Below are 17,370 nucleotides of genomic sequence, written 5' to 3' on the forward strand. Positions count from 1 at the left end.
GTACAAGAGTGAAGGGCGGTTAATTAGAGACCTCACGGATGAAAGTGTTGTGTGAACAAATGTTACCTGTGATCTTGACGCCGCCTTTGGCCTCCTCGGGAACTCCCACTCCGTACTCGTTTTCACCAATGACTCTGAAATAGTAGATGGCGCCCTCCTGGAGGTCTTCAACCTTGTGTGTGAGGACATGGCAGTTGCTGGTCACAGATACCCACGCCTTCTTACTGGCCTCACGCTTCTCAACATGGTAGGCCTTCACAGGGTCACCACCATCATTTTCTGGTGCTTCCCAAGTCAGTGTGGCAGAATCTCGGGTCACGACGGAAACCTTGACATTGATGGGTGCTCCTGGTGAGTCCAGCACCTTGACTGCCATGGGTAATGTGGCTTGTCCCAGCGGTGACTCGATTGTAACGACATACTCTCCCGAGTCATTTCTGGTGGACTTCTCAACCGTCAGAGTGGTTCGCGTATCTGTCGAGTCAATTGTCCCCCTGACCTGAAGGTCAACGCCTTCTTTGGCCCACGTGACCGATGGCGCTGGTTTTCCCTTGATGGGAACATTCAGTGTGAACGCGGTTCCGTGCTTGACAACAAGAACCTTACGCATGTCAATGTCAACGTCAAACGACGGTTCCGCGGTTCGGTCCATTGCCACAGCAGCATCAGAGTACGGGCTGAAGACGCTGCTTCCGACTTTGTTGACGGCCTTCACGCAGAACTCGTACATAGCGTCGGTCTTCAGTCCAGTGACTGTGAACTCCAAGCTCTTGGTGAGAGGTATCGCCTCAGTCCATCGTTTCAGCTCCTCAGGTGACTCCTCCACCTCCTCCTCTTCATACTCTTCACCTGACTCCTCGTCCTCTTCTTCTGGTTTGGGCACATAGTCTCTGTACAGTACACTGTAGCCCAGGATGGGTGCGCCGCCATCGTCTGCGGGGGATTTCCAGACTATGGAGATGCAATCCTGTGTTGAATTCACAATCTTGGGCTTGGATGGTCGGGCTGGAACGACGAGCGGATCCAAAGCTCTGAAAGTGGCCGACTGTTCGCTTGGGGGGCTGAGACCAGCAGCGTTTTCTGCATAGACCCGGAAGTCATACTCGCAACCTTTTCTCAGTTTGGCGGCCACAGCAGTGCACTCAACAACCGGATCTCTGTTCACGCGGACCCAGCGCATACCTGTCTTCTCGCGACGCTCAATCACGTAGCCAGTGATGGGCGCGCCACCGTCACTTAAGGACCTGCACCAAGTGAGGGTCATGGAATCGCCAGTGATGTTGGTGACGTCAACGCTAAGTGGGGCGCTGGCAACAGTGAAAGGGTCTGTGATCTTGACAGGCTCGCTTTCCAGGCTTTCTCCCACGCCATGCTTGTTGACAGCAAGTACCCTGAATATGTATTCATTCCCCTTCAGCAGGCCGGTGACTTTAAAGTATGTCTTTGCCACGTCTCCCTTCACCAGGGTCCATGCGAGACGACTAGTCTCCCGCTTCTCAACCATGTAATGTGTGACCTCAGCACCGCCAGCTTCCTGGGGAGGTCCCCAGGCCAGCGTGCACTCATCAGCTGCGAGGCCTGTTATGTGAAGAGGCCCTGCGGAGGGCCCCGGCTTGTCAAGGATAACACAGTTGATGGGCATGCTGACCGCTCCCACAATGTTCTGCAGGGTCAGCGTGTACTGCCCCGAGTCTCTCCTGATGCAGTCCTTGACCACCACAGAAGTGCTGGTGTCAGACGAAGTGATTTGGATTCTGGCTCTGAGCTCAATTTCTTTACCGTCTTTGGTCCAAGACACGACAGGCGCCGGTCGACCTGCGAGGTCTGCGTTTATTTTCAGGGTTTCGCCGGCTTTTACGAAGACTGTCTCCCTGAACTTGACGTCCATCATGATGCGCGCTGGTTCGACATCGTCTCGGACCGTGATGGGACCAGTGTTCAGCGATGGCTCGCTGAACAGTCCGGCTGCATTCTTGGCGATGACGCGGAAGTCATACTGGCTGTTTTCTGTCAGGCCTGTCACGTCGTAGTGGGTCTCAGGGACGTTGGTGAAGTTGCATCTTGTCCATCGTCCTTCAGGGAGATCTCTGCGCTCGATAATGTAGCCAGAAACTTTAGCCCCACCGTCATATTCTGGTTTGTCCCAGGACAAGGACACTGATGTTCTGGTAACTGCCGTGACCACTGGGGTACTGGGAGGGTCGCAAGGATCTCTGGCTGCAACAGCTTCAGAGGCTTTGCTACATTTGCCAATACCAGCGATGTTCTCAGCGTAGATGCGGTATTCATACATCATACCTTCTTCAATCCCATTCACTTTGTATTCTGTGTCTTTGATCATTCCTCTGTTCATCTTTGTCCACAGAATGCTCGTGCGCTCTTTCCTCTCCAAATGGTAGCCCAAGACGGGGCTGCCGCCGTCATTCACGGGCTCATTCCAGGTCACTAGCATGAAAGACTTGGTGGCCAGCTTCACGTGCGGTGTAGAAGGGGGTCCCGGTTGCTTGAAGTTGTACTGTGCGGTGATTCCCGGGGAATCCAGATACGAACTCTTTCCATATCGATTGACAGCATAAATGCGGAACTGGTATTCTGCTCCTTGTGTGAGTCGACCGGCCTTGAAAGACGTGCGAGCAACATTGCTGGCAACCATCTGCCACTCTTGGGAGTTTGTGTCCCTCTTTTCCACAATGTAGTTGCTGATGGAGCAACCTCCGTCGTAGTCGGGTGGGCTCCACGAGAGCGTGATACTGTCCGAAGTCACAGCATCCACCTTAATAGCCTTTGGTGGAGTGGGTTTGTCGAGCACCACCAGCCCAATGTTGGCAGTGGCGGTTCCAGCCGTGTTGGACAGCGTGATTTCATAAGTGCCGACGTGCTCCCTGCTTGCCTCCTTGATGATAATCTTTGATGAAGTCGCAGTATTTAAGATGGTGACAGATGAGGTCTGCTTGAGAGGAAGTCCTTCTTTCTTCCAGGAAACCACAGGTTTCGGTCGCCCTCTCACTGGCACCTCCAGGGTGATGTCGTCGCCTGCCTTCACGCTGTACGTGTTGAACAGCAGCTTGATCGATGGCTCGATTTCCACGTCTTTGGCCACCACGGGAAGTCCAAGATCCTTGGGCTCACTCTTGCCCTTCTCGTTGATGGCGACGACTCTGAACAAATATGTTTCATTTGGGGTAAGATTTTTGACTGTTGCCTCGGGCACTTTGACGGTGCAGTCCGTGCCCCACTTGTCTCCAGTCTTTGGCTTGAATTCCACATTGTAGCACATGACTTTGCTACCGCCATCGTGGACAGGCTTTTCCCAGGCCAGAGTCACGCTGGTTTTTGTAACGTCAACAACGGAGACTTTGCTGGGCGGCTGGGGCACCTCCGAGACTTTGACTTCTTTGGTTTCAACACTCTGTCCTTGTCCGTACTCATTCACCGCGCAGACCCGGAAGTAGAAAATGCCACCCTCGGGGAGTTCTGTGATCTGAAGGGAGTTGGCGGTGCAGTTGCTTGTGACCGTGGTGTATGCCTTGCGGACGGACTCTCTTTTTTCCACAATGTAGTTGGTGATCTTGGCGCCGCCGTCCATCAGAGGAGTTTCCCAGGCCAGGGTCACGGAATCCTTTTTGATTTCCTTGACTGTAAATGTCTGAGGTGCACTTGGAGTGTCCAGAATTCTCACAGCAATGATGGCGCTCTTTGTGCCACTGCTGTTCTCCAGGTTCAGCGAGTACTTGCCACTGTCAAAGCGGTTAACATTGTCAATAACTAACATGGTGTAGGAAGTTGTGGTGTCGATGGCAGCGTTCTCATTCAGCGCACCATCGACCTTCTCCCACTTCACTGAGGGCTCCGGCCGTCCTCGGATTGTGACAAACAATCTTAGAGTGCCACCGGCACGGACTGACACCACCTTTCTGAGATCGGCATCCAGCTCGATCTCTGGTGCCTCGACCTTCATGGATGTCACGACTGTTCCGTGGACATTAGCAGCTTCTCCCACTCCCTCAGAGTTGATTGCGCAGACGCGGAACTGGTATTCACCACCCTCCCTGAGATCACTGATGGTGAGTTTGGTTGCCTGAATACCTGTGGGTGGAGTGCACATTGACCACTCTCTTGCCACCACTGCATCGACTGTCGGGGCAACTTCCGCGTCCTCCGCCGATTCGGGCTCCGGCGCGTACTCTCTCATTTCAACAACGTAGCCTTTAATGTACGCGCCGCCATCAAAGTCTGGCTTGCCCCAGCTCAGAGATACGGTGGACTTGGTGAAGTCAGTCACCTTCGGATGGTGAGGAGGTCCAGGGGGTGTGAGGGCATCACACGCTCTGTAGAAGAGAGACAGTTCGCTGAGCTCTCCTGTTCCCGCCTCATTCTCTGCAGAGACCCGGTACTCGTAGAAGTGATCGGTCATCAAACCGCTCACCCTGAAATGGGTGTCTGTCAGTTTCTGTCGATTGCACTTTGTCCATCTCACACTGTCCTTGTCACGTTTTTCTAAGTGGTAGCCCTCAATCTCAGCTCCCCCTGTGTGTTCCGGTGCCGTCCATGAGAGGAGCATGGAGTCCTTGGTCATCTCACTTGCTTCCGGAGTGCCCGGAGCACTGGGTGGCTTGTAGGGGTTTCGGGCAATAACAGGCTCACTCTCAAGACAATCGCCAACGCCATATTTGTTGACTGCTCTCACCCTGAAGATGTACTCATTTCCTGGGAGAAGGCTGGTGAGTTTATAGTACAGACTCTGGATGGCTGGTGCGGCGACAGTCCAGGACAACCTGCTGGTCTCTCGCTTTTCCAGAACGTAGTGGGTGATAGAGGCTCCCCCGTCTAAATGGGGTTCGGACCATGCCAGGACACACCGGTCAGACATGACTCCGGTCACTTTCAGTGGTCCAGTGGGTTTTCCTGGTTTATCAAGGACCTTCACCGTAACGGGGAAGGTTTTGGTTCCGCCGAGGTTTTTCAAAACTAGGTCGTAGTGACCACTGTCCAATTTAGTTATGTCCTTAATGGTCATGGCCGCACGCTTGCCAGTGGTCTTAACCTCTATGCGTAGGGTTTTGTCCATTTCTTTTCCTTCTTTCAGCCAAAGCACTTCGGGGAAAGGTTTTCCATAGACGTCCGCATCCATAGTCAAGTGTTCACCGGCGTTGATGACGATGACGTCCTTGTATTTTGGGTCCATGGAGGCCCTCGGTGGCTCGATCTCATCGGTGGCAGTTATGGGCCCTGAACTGTCAGATGGCTCACTGAACACGCCGGCAGCGTTCCTGGCAATGACCCTGAACTCATACTGTTCACTCTCTGTCAGACCAGTGATGGTGTACTCTGTCTCGATGACGTTGGTGAAGTTTGAACGCACCCAACGGCTGTCTGGCGCGGACAGGTCTTTCCTTTCCACAATGTAGCCATTCACTTTGCTGCCACCGTCATACTCAGGCTTCGTCCAGTGAATCTTGATCTGGTTTTTGGTGATGGAGATTGCTTCTGGAGCCCCAGGGGGGTCGCATGGATCTCGCGCAACAAAGGACTCAGAGACCTTACTGCACCTGCCGATGCCAACAATGTTTTCGGCAGTGACTCTAAACTCGTACCCGATGCCCTCCTCCAGGTTGCAGATCTTAAACTGAGTGTCCGCGATCAGCGTCTTGTTGAGTTTGTTCCAGAGAATGCTGCTTCTCTCTTTGCTCTCAAGGTGGTAGCCAATAACTGCGCTCCCACCATCGTTCACTGGCTCGTTCCATTCAATGATCATCATCTCCTTGGTTGCAGACTTGACATAGGGTGTTCCTGGAGGTCCGGGAGGCTTGTAGGGGTACTGGACAACGATGGCTTTGGAATCCAGGGGCGCTCCCTTGCCGTATCGGTTTTCAGCAATGATCCTGAACTGGTACTCTGCTCCCGTCTTCAGCTTGGTTATTTTGAATGCCGTTCTGGCAAGTTGAGTTGTGACCGACTGCCATGTGGTAGTCGTGGTGTCCCTCTTCTCCACAATGTAGTTCTTGACCTGGCATCCACCCGTGTACTCCGGGGGCTCCCACGACAGGTGAACAAAGGAGTTGCTGACCTCGACGACTTTGATTGGACCTGTAGGCGGGCCGGGCTTATCGAGTATGATGACGGACACATCTTCGGTGACGGTGCTCGCAGTGTTGGTCGCTGTGATGGAATATTTGCCAAAGTCTTCTTTGCTTGCCTCAGTGATTAAGATTGCGGTTGTTGTGGTCGTGTTCACCACATTGACCCGGGATGTCACCTTCAGAGGCTGACCCTCCTTCGTCCAAGTCACCCTCGGTTTAGGGCGGCCAAACACAGGGAACTCGAGCTTGAGGTCCTTTCCTGCGAGGACACTGTACGTACTGAACTGCATCTTAATACTTGGGTCAACTGTCATGTCACTAGCTACGACCGGAGCAGCCAGTGCCTTCGGCTCACTCTTCCCCTTCTCGTTGTAAGCTATGATACGGAAAAGATACTCTGTTCCACCAGTGAGACCCGTGACGGTGCCTTCGCATGTCTTCGTCTTTGTAGCGACGCCCCACTTATCTGTTCCCTTTGGCTGCATTTCAATAAGGTAGCCACCGATTCGGCTACCTCCATCATGCTCTGGTTTTTCCCAGGCCAGCGACACGGTGGATTTTGTGACATCATTGAGATACACGTTTCCAACTGGCAGAGGAACTTCAGAAGCTTTGAATGCAGTTTTGGTCTCAACAGGCTGACCGATGCCAAACTCGTTCTCAGCCATGACTCTGAAGTAATACATGGCTCCTTCAAGTAGGTTTTCCACTTTGAAGGTAGTCTTGGTGCACTTGGTGGAGACGTTGGCGTATGCTTTCCTGGTAGACTCCCGTTTGTCGATCACGTAATTCTTCACCTTGGATCCCCCATCAACTAGCGGCGCGTCCCACGCAAGAGTGACAGAGTCCTTCTTAATGTCCTTGACGGCGAGGTTCAGTGGCGCACCGGGGGCATCCAGCACCTTGACTGTCACGAACTCGGACACTGAACCGCTGCTGTTGGTCAGAGTCAGAGTGTACTTCCCTGAATCACTCCTGTCACATGAATCGATGGACAGCTGAGAGAAGCTGAGCGTCTTCTCAACGACAGCCTTCTCGCCGAGGTCCCCCTCGTCCTTGGTCCACTTAATCTCGGGCATTGGACGGCCCTTGAATGGGACATTTATTCTCACAGAGCCGCCAGCTTTCACAATGATGCCCTTTCTCAATTCTGAGTCTAGGCGTATCTCAGGTGGCTCCACACGTTCTTCAGGCTTGGCAGTTCCTGAAAGTAGCGCTGGTTCACCGACTCCGAGCTTGTTCAGCGCACACACCTGGACCTTGTACTCCTGTCCCTCCATCAAGTTAGTGACTTCATATTTGTTGACGCGCAGGCCCGTAGCAGGCGTGACCATGGTCCACTCCTCTTCCTCAGCCTTGCAGACCTCAACGATGTAGCCTTGAATGGGGCTGCCGCCATCAGAAAGCGGTTTGCCCCATGAGACTGTGACAGACGCCTTTGTGGAGTCCACAACATTCACATACGCAGGCGAGCTTGGCTTGTACTTGGGGTCGCAGGCTTTATAGTAGGAGCTGGGCAAACTTGGTTCTCCCACGCCAACCAAATTCTCAGCAGCGACTCTGAATTCATACTCGTGATCAGTGGTGAGACCTGTCACTCTGAAGGACAAGTCTGTCACCTTCTGTCTGTTGCACCGGGTCCATTTGATCCCTGCCCTGTCCTTCTTTTCAACGATGTAGTTTGTGATTTCGCTACCGCCGTCACTCTCTGGGGCCGACCAGGTCACGGTCATGCTGTCATGGGCTATGTGTGACACATCTTCAACATGGGGTTGACCGGGGGTAACATACGGAGTCTTCATGACCACACTGCTGGACTCCAAAGGTTCACTGGTGCCGTAACTGTTGACTGCCATGACTCGGAACATGTACTCGTTGCCTTCCAAGAGCTTGGTGACCCGGAAGCAGGTGGTGTCGCAGTTGGCAGAAACAACAGTCCAAGCCAGGCGGCTCGTCTCTCTCCGTTCAATGATGTACTGGGAGACTGGACTGCCGCCATCATGCAAAGGAGCGCGCCAAACCAGAGTGCAACGATCCTCCGCTACACCGGTTACATGCAGCGGTCCCTCACATTTGCTGGGCCTGTCCAGGACGACTACTTTGAATGGCACAGTTTCACTTCCGGCCTGGTTGCTCAGCTGAAGGGTGTACAGTCCGCCGTCGACTCTGACAGCGTCCTTGATCACTAGCAGAGCGTGGTTCTCTGTGTTTCTCAGCTCCAGCCGCAGCGTGTTCTCAACAGGAGCCTCGTCTTTAAACCACTGGATGGATGGCAGCGGCTTTCCGCGGACATCGGCGTCCAGCTTGAAGGTCTCCCCGGCATTAATGACGATGGTCTTGGTGAAAGCAGGATCGATGGAATATTTGGGGGCTTCAACTTCGTCGTTTGCAGTGATCGGCCCACTGTTGTACGACGGTTTGCTGAGCGTCCCGACAGCATTTTTGGCTATGACTCTGAAGTCGTACTGGGCATTCTCTGTCAGGCCAGTGAGAGTGAAGTGGGTCTCGATCACGTTGGTGAAGTTGGCACGCACCCACCGTCCCTCTGGGAGATCGCGCTTCTCGACCAGGTAGCCTGTGATGTTGCTGCCACCGTCATACTCTGGCTTAGTCCACTGGATGACAATGGTGTCCTTTGTCACGTGAACCGCCTCTGGTGCACCCGGTGGGTCACACTGGTCACGGGCAACACAACCCTCTGATATCTTGCTGCATCTGCCGACGCCCACGATGTTCTCGGCATAAACCCTGTACTCGTACTCGATGCCTTCCTCCAGGGGATGGCTCTTGAAAGTCGTCTCATGGATGAGCATTTTGTTGATTTTGACCCAAAGAATGCTGTTCCTCTCCTTCCTTTCCAGGTGATAGCCAAGAACAGGGCTGCCTCCATCGGACACAGGCTCGTGCCATTCCACAATCTGATGGTCTCTGGAGAGAGAGGAGATGAATGGAGTGCCTGGCGGACCAGGCTCTTTGTACGGGTACTGTGCAACGACAGCCGAGGAGTCCAGGCCGTGGCTCTTGCCATAACGGTTCTGGGCAATAATCCTGAACTGGTACTCGGCGCCAGTCTTCAAGCGGGGGACTTTGATGCTAGTCCTGGCGCAGTTGATGCTGACGTTCTCCCACGTAGTTGTAGTCGTGTCCCTCTTTTGGACAATGTAGTTTGAAATCTGGCAGCCTCCATTGTGCCTTGGTGGATCCCAGGAGATGGAGACACTTTGAGTGGTGATCTCATTGAACCTCACCGGTCCGGAGGGAGCACTCGGCTTGTCTAGCACTATGATCTCAAGAGCCGTGTCTTTCTTTCCCGCGGTGTTGGTGGCAGTGATGCTGTACATGCCTCCGTCGTCTCCTGCCGCCTCTTTGATGCTGAGCGTGGTGGTAGTCGGCGTGTTGTGGATGTTCACTCTTGTGGTGAACTTCAGTGGCGCTCCATCTTTGGTCCATGTCACCGCTGGCTTTGGACGGCCAAAAATAGGGATGTCGACTTTCAGGTCTTTGCCTACATGAACGCTGTAGCTGCTGAACGAGGGTCGGACATCTGGCTCGAAGACCAAGTCCTTTGTCATGACTGGGCCAGTCAGGACTTTTGGCTCACTCTTTCCCTTGTCATTCAGTGCTGTGACTCGGAACAGGTATTCTTCGCCTGGGTTGAGGTTAGTCACAGTAGTCTCCATTGTTTTGAAGGTGTTGACACCAGACCACTTGTCTTGGCCCTTCAGCTGCACTTCCAGCAGGTACTGCATGACCCTGCTGCCGCCGTCGTACTCTGGCTTCTCCCATGCCAGAGAAATGCTTGTCTTTGTCTGGTCTGTGACGATCAGACTCCTGGGGCACTGAGGAACCTCTGAGACCTTCAGAGGGTCCACAGTGAGGGCTGGCAAGCCGACACCATGAGCGTTCTCCGCTAGCACTCTGAAATAGTAGCTGCAGCCCTCCTGGAGCGGTTCGATCTTCCAGGACAGGGCGTGGCAGTTTGTCACCACTGCTGCGTAAGTCTTGCGAGTGCTCTCCCTCTTCTCGACAATATAATTCTTGATCTTGGACCCTCCATCCAGCAGGGGAGCTTCCCAGGCAAGTGTCACCGATTGATTTGTAATTTCTTTGACCTTCAGGTTCATGGGTGCGCCGGGTGTATCCAAGACACGAACGACAACGAAAGCAGACTTGGTCCCACTGGAGTTGGCCGCAGTGACAGTGTATTTACCGCTGTCCGTGCGACTCATCTTGTCAATGACCAGTGCCGTGTAGCTGCTTGTTACTTCCAATTGAGCGGTTTCCTTCAGTGGCGCGTCGTCCTTGTCCCACTTGACGCTGGGAGTTGGTCTTCCTTTGATAGGGATAAACAGTCGCAAAGAAGCTCCAGCTTTGATGGTCACAATCTTCCTGAGTTCAGGATCGATGTCCAAGTCTGGCTCCTCTGCCCTGTCCTGCGCCACTGTGACTCCTGGAACGTCAGCACTCTCGCCAACGCCGACTTTATTGATGGCGCACACTCTGAACTTGTACGCCTGATTCTCCTTCAGGCTCAGCACCTCAAACTTGGTGAGTTTGATTCCAGAGGGGGGTGTGCACATGGTCCACTCCTCAGCAGGCGCCTCACCAGAAGCTGCATCCTCTGCAGCCTGCTCCGTGGTTGGACAGCTCTCAACAACGTACCCTTGAATGTCACAGCCACCGTCACAAACCGGTTTGCCCCAGGACAGCAGGACCGATGATTTGGTGGTGTCTGTCACGCGTGGATTGTGAGGGGGGCCGGGTCTGAAGATGGGATCAAGAGCCTTGTAATACACTGTGGCAGAGCTGGGCTCTCCAACGCCGACAGCGTTTTCTGCAGCTACTCTGAATTCATAGCTGTGTCCTTCCAGGAGGCCAGGCACTCTGTAGGTGAGCTGGGAAACGGCTTCCCTGTTGCACCTCGTCCACCGAACTCCCTCCTTGTCATGTTTTTCAATGACATACCTGAGGACGGGGCTCCCACCATCCTCAGAAGGTGCCTCCCACGCGAGAAGCATGGAGTCCTTCTTAATGTCGGAGACTTCCAAGTTCTTTGGCGCACTGGGTGGAGTGAATGGGTCTGTGATGACCACTGGCGCTGATTCCAAGGCTGCGCCGGCACCAAACGGGTTGACTGCACGAATTCTGAAGATGTACTCGTTTCCCTCGAGGAGCTTGCTCACTCTCAGATAAGTGTTTTCCACTTTAGGGTCGACGACTGTCCAGACCAGTCTGCTGGTCTCTCTCCTCTCAACAACGTAGTGTGAAATTTGGCTGCCACCGTCTTGAATTGGGACTTTCCAGGAAAGGGAGCATCTGTCTTTAGTGATGCCAGTGACGGCAATCGGTCCCTGAGGCTCTCCGGGTTTATCCAAGACCACAACATTGATCAACACCAGCTTCTCCCCACCCGGGTTTCTCAGCATCAGAGTGTACTGGCCTCCATCTGAGAGTTTGGCTTCTTTGACTGAAATGCAGGCTTTGACGTCTGTGTTCTTGATCTCTCTGTGGATGGTGTTGGCGAGCTCGACACCGGCCTTCAGCCAGTGAATGGAAGGCAGCGGTTTGCCACGAACATCTGCGTCAATCTTGAAGTTATCTCCCGCGTTGACAGTTATGATCTGCGTGTATTCAGGGTCGATGCTGTAGTTCGGCGGCTCAATTTCGTCCATGGCAGCTATTGGCCCAGTGCTGTAAGAGGGTAAACTGAAGACACCGGCAGCATTTCTAGCTATGACGCGGAACTCATACTGGCTGCCTTCCACAAGACCAGTCGCAGTGTACTCAGTCTCAATGATGTTGGTGAAGTTAGCCTTCAACCAGCGCCCCTCTGGGAGATCCTTCTTTTCCACTATGTAGCCGGTCACCTTGGCGCCACCGTCGTACTCTGGCTTTGTCCAAACAATTGTGACGGAGTCTCTGGTAATCTTGGTGGCTTCCGGAGTGCCTGGAGGGTCACACGGGTCTCTGGCAATTTGTCCCTCGGACACCTTGCTGACCTTGCCGATGCCAACAATGTTTTCTGCATAAACCCGGAACTCGTACTCCATCCCGGGCTCCAAGCCTGAGGTCTTGAAGGTCTGGTCAACGATCAGAGACTTGTTGAGTTTGACCCACAAAATGCTGTTTCTCTCTTTGCGTTCAAGATGGTAGCCAAGGATTGCGCTGCCTCCGTCGTTCACTGGTTCGTTCCAGGCGACCACCATGCTGTCCCTGGTACAGCTGCTTACCGAAGGAGTTCCAGGGGGTCCCGGGAGCTTGTATGGGTACTGAGCCACGATACACTCGGACACTAACACAGGTCCTTTTCCGTATCGGTTTTCAGCGGTGATTCTAAACTGGTATTCAGATCCAGTCTTCAGCCGCCCAGCTTTGACTTGGGTCCTCGCCAGGTTAGGAGCGACGACCATCCAGTTGGTGGTGGAAGTGTCTCTTTTCTCAACAATGTAGTTTTTGATGGTACAGCCACCATCATACTCAGGTGCCTTCCATGAGATGGTCACACTGTCAGAGGTAACTTCTTCCACTTGGACCGGACCCTGTGGTTGGCCTGGTTTGTCCAGGACAACAATGCCAATGTCTGCCGTCGTCTCACCAGCTGTGTTGCTAATGGTGATGTGGTAGTGCCCGAAGTCATCCTTGGATGCCTCTTTAATGTTGAGCTTCAGCAGCGTGTCTGTTGCACCAAAGTTCACTCTGGTGGTTCGCTTCAGCGGCTGGCTGTCCTTGACCCAGGAGACAGAGGCTTTTGGACGAGCGATGTATGGGACCTCGATAGCCAGGTCCTCCCCGGCCAACACGCTGAACGTGTTGAAGAGCAGTTTTGCAGCCGGAAGGATGACTAAATCTTTTACGATGACCGGCACTCCGATTTGCCGGGGGTCACTGGTTCCCTTCTCATTCCTTGCCGCTACCCGGAACGAATACTCCTCACCGGCATTGAGCCCACTGATCGTAGCTTCTGTCTCTTTGACGATCAGTGCCTGAGTCCATTTATCGACTCCTTTGGGCTGGACTTCAACAACGTAACATCCGACTCTGCTGCCGCCGTCGTGCTCAGGCTTTTCCCAGCCCAGTGTTACGCTGGTCTTTGTGACATCCTTCAGTGTGATCTTGCCTGGCGGCTGGGGCTTTTCAGACACTTTAATCGACTCCCCGCTCTCTATGGGTAAACCGATGCCATATTCATTCTCAGCCAGGACTCTGAAGTAGTAGTTGCAGCCTTCCAGCAGCTGCTCCACGGTGAAAGTGTTCTGGTGGCACATTGCACTGACTGTTGCATAGGCTTTCCTTGTTGACTCGCGCTTCTCCACAATGTAATTCTTAATTTTGACCCCACCGTCATTGGCTGGTGAATCCCACGTCAGAGTGACTGACTGGCAAGTCACAGCAGTGATCTTCAGGTTCCTTGGAGCACTGGGTGTATCGAGCACTCTCACTTGAACTGAGACAGTCTTGCTTCCTGAGCTGTTCTCAACTGTGAGGTTGTATTTACCACTGTCGAATCTGTTCACATTCTCAATAACGAGTGACGTGTAAGAAGTCGTGGTGTCGATGGTTGCTCTCTCAATGGCTTCTCCGTCCTCTTTGGTCCACTTGGCTTGAGGAACCGGTCTCCCCCTGATAGGTACAAACAGCCTGAGCGAGCAGCAGGCCCTGAGACTAACAACCTTCATGAGCTCAGCATCCACGTCTATCTCTGGCGGTACGAGTCTGTCCTCAGCTTTGGGAAGTCCGGGAACAGATGCGGCCTCACCCACACCCTCGCTGTTGAGAGCAGAGATGTTGATCTTGTACTCCTGGTTCTCCTTGAGGCCAGTGATGGTGAAGCAGGTTGCTACGAGGCCGCCTTTGGGTGTGACAATTGTCCACTCCTCTTCCTCCTCCTTTTCGGTCGGGACACATGTCTCCACAATGTAGCCGGTGATACTGGAGCCGCCATCGTACATGGGCTTGTTCCAGGCCACGGTTATGGACGACTTGGTTGTGTCAAGTAACCTCGGATTGCATGGGGCCCCTGGTTTGTACAGGGCGTCGGTGGCCTTGTAGAAAGGACTGGATGCACTTGGAGCACTCAGTCCAGCAGCATTCTCTGCCAAGACTCTGAACTCATATTCATGTCCGACAACAAGTCCTGATGCTTTAAACTGAAGGTCTTTCACTTTTCTTTTATTGCATTTCACCCAGCGGAGTCCGATTCGGTCTTTTCTCTCGATGTTGTAGTTGGTCACTGGAGTCCCGCCGTCATTCTTTGGCGCCTGCCACATGATAACCATGGAGTCTTTGGTGATGGCCGTCACCTCCACCCCTTCTGGAGAATCTGGAACCACGTAGGGGTTGTCTGCAATGGTTGGTTCAGAGTCAAGTGGTTCCCCTTGTCCATATTTGTTCATGGCCATGACTCGGAAGATGTATTCGTTTCCTTTCAACAGCTTGGGCACCTTGAACTCAGTCACCTGCAGATCAGAGACCACGTTTGTCCACACCAGTCTGCTGGATTCACGTTTCTCAATCGTATAGCCTTCAATTTTGGCTCCACCGTCGTCCGCCGGGGGACCCCAGGACAGGACACAGTTGTCCGCGGTGACATTTGACACCCCTAGGGGTCCAGCAGGTGGCCCTGGTCGGTCAAGGACTTTAACCTTGAAAATGTGTTTACAGAATCCACCAACATTTGTTGCTGTCAAGACAAACTCGCCTCCATCAGCTCTGACAGAGTCCTTGTTTGTCAGCACTGTTGTCAGTTCGGTGAACTTGACGTCCAGCTTGAGCGTGTTCTCAACCTCCTTCCCATTCTTGGTCCAGACCATGGATGGGCTCGGCTGTCCGGCTACATCGGCATCCAGCTTAAAGGACTCCCCAGCCTTAAGCAGGACCACGTCCTTGAAGATGGCATCCACCATGATCCGTGGTTCGATGATGTCATCTTTGCAGGTGATGGGGTCCGAGGGGTCCGAGGGTACGCTCACCGCCCCGGCTGAGTTTCGGGCCATCACGCGGAACTCATAGGACATGTCTTGAGTCAGCCCGCTGACAGTAAAGGTGGTCTCGAGAATGTTTGTAAAGTTGGCCCTCATCCAGCGACCCGCGGGAAGCTCTCTCTTCTCCACGGTGTATCCTGTGATCTTGAAGCCGCCATCGTACTCTGGTTTCGTCCACTGGATGGTGATGACATTCTTATTCACAGACGTGGGCACAGGCTGACCCGGTGGGTCCACTGGGTCCAGCGCAAGAATAGGTTCGGAGGCTTTGCTTGGTTTTCCAATTCCAGCCATGTTTTCGGCCATCACTCGGAACTCATAGGCCACTCCGTCCTCCAGGCCGATGGTCTTGAAAATGTTGCCTTTAACCATACCTTTACTGATCTTCTGCCACATTATGCTGCTTCTTTCTTTCCTCTCAACATGGTAGCCCATGACTTCATTACCGCCATCAGACACTGGCTCGTTCCATCCGATTGTTATGGAGTCCTTGGTGAAAGCCACAACATTGGGAGTACCCGGGGGTCCGGGTGCTTTGAACGGATATGCTGCCACGACCGCCTCTGAGGTGATTGGCGTTCCAGCTCCGTATCGATTTTTGGCCTTGATCCTGAACTGGTACTCGGAGCCCGTTGTCAGACGGATGGCTTTGAACGTTGTGCGGATAATAGAGGAGGACAACTCCGTCCATGTCTGTGTGGAGGTGTCCCGGATCTCGACCACATAGTTGGTAATGGGGACACCTCCGTCGTTTTCCGGTGTTTCCCATGCAAAGACACAGTAGGTTCGTGACATTTCCACAATTTTGACTGGTCCCTTTGGAGGTCCAGGAACATCGTGCACTTTGACGATGATGTTGTCGGTCACAGACCCCACGCTGTTCTTTCCAGTAAGAGTGTAAACACCGCTGTCAGCTCTGGTGCACTCATTGATGCTGAGAATGACGGTGGCCGAGGTGGTCTCCACATTAGTTCTCTGAGTCAGCTTCAGGGATGCGCCGTCCTTTAGCCAAGACACCGTTGGTCTCGGGCGTCCCATCACTGGAATCTCCACCTTGATGTCATCTCCTGCTTTTGCAATGACAGTTTTCTGACACACACCACGCAGGTCGAACTCTGGAAGAGAGGTGGAGTCCTTGACAACAATGGGTTTGCTTTCTCTCGGGAGACTTCTGCCTGAATGGTTGACAGCCATGACTCGGAAGACATACTCCTCATTCTCGTTCAGGTTCTTCACAGTGTAGTCCATGCTCTTCACAGTGGTCACATGAGCCCACTGATCTGTCCCCTTTTTCTGAGCCTCGAGAACATATCCGGTTATCCTGCTGCCACCGTCATGTTTGGGTTTTGTCCAGACCAGACTCACGGAATTCTTGGTGATGTCGGCTGGAATAATGCTCTCTGGGGGCGTCGGTGTCTGAGAGGCCCGGATTGGGTCGGATGTTTCCACCGCCTCACCAATTCCATACTCATTCTCAGCTGAGACTCGGAAGTAATACTCACAGCCTTCACAGAGGTCCGGGATGCTGACTGATGTTGTTGGGCAGTGAGTGATCACCGTGGCAAACGCTTTGCGAGTGGATTCTCTTTTCTCAATGATGTAATTTGTTACTTTAGCCCCACCGTCTATGAGGGGCACCTCCCACTGAAGGCTGATGCTCTCTTTGTTAATCTTTAACGGCTTCAGGTTCAAGGGGGGTCCAGGCGAGTCTAGAACTCGAACATTGATGGTGGCGCTCTTTGTTGCAGAGGAGTTCTGCAAGGTGAGTTCGTATTGTCCTGCGTCGATCCTGGAACTTTCCGGGATGATCAGCATCGTGAAGGACTCGGTGCTGTCGATGACAGCACGTGGCACCGGACCCCCGGCTTTCGTCCATATGACTGAAGGCGTCGGGCGCCCCTTGATCGGCACGAAGAGGCGAATGGAGCAGCCGGCCCGAACCACCAGAGTTCGCCGGAGCTCCACATCCAGCTCAAAAGCAGGCTCGGCCTCCCGCTCCACAATCTCTGTTGGCTCCGGGGTCTCTGCAGGCTCTCCGGCTCCTTTGGCATTCACTGCACTAATCCTGAAGCGGTACTTGGCTCCCGTCTCCAAATTGGGCACAACAAACTCAGTGATTCTCAGAGGAGAAGAAGGCGTGTCTTTGACCCACTCCTCTGCTCCGTCTTTGTTGTGCTCGATGATGTATCCGGTAATGTCCAGACCACCGTTGTCAAGCGGTTTCCCCCAGTTGAGGGTGGCGGTGGCTTTGGTTGTGTCAGTGACTCTTGGGTTTACTGGTGGTCCAGGAACGTCTGTCAAACAGAAAA

General features: G+C 53.4%; 1 protein-coding gene across 2 annotated transcripts in view; it reads right to left on the bottom strand.

Moving 5' to 3' along the window:
• The window catches only part of LOC128765531 (titin-like), an 80,332-nt gene that overhangs the window by 22,693 nt on the left and 40,269 nt on the right, over positions 1-17,370 (bottom strand). For both annotated transcript variants that reach the window (XM_053876239.1, XM_053876238.1), the window contains one exon: positions 67-17,355. In XM_053876239.1, the coding sequence (XP_053732214.1) occupies positions 67-17,355 (17,289 nt within the window). The remainder of the gene's footprint in view (positions 1-66; positions 17,356-17,370) is intronic.

Source organism: Synchiropus splendidus, chromosome 10 (genome assembly GCF_027744825.2).
Source record: "Synchiropus splendidus isolate RoL2022-P1 chromosome 10, RoL_Sspl_1.0, whole genome shotgun sequence".
NCBI classification, from domain to species: Eukaryota; Metazoa; Chordata; class Actinopteri; order Syngnathiformes; family Callionymidae; genus Synchiropus; species Synchiropus splendidus.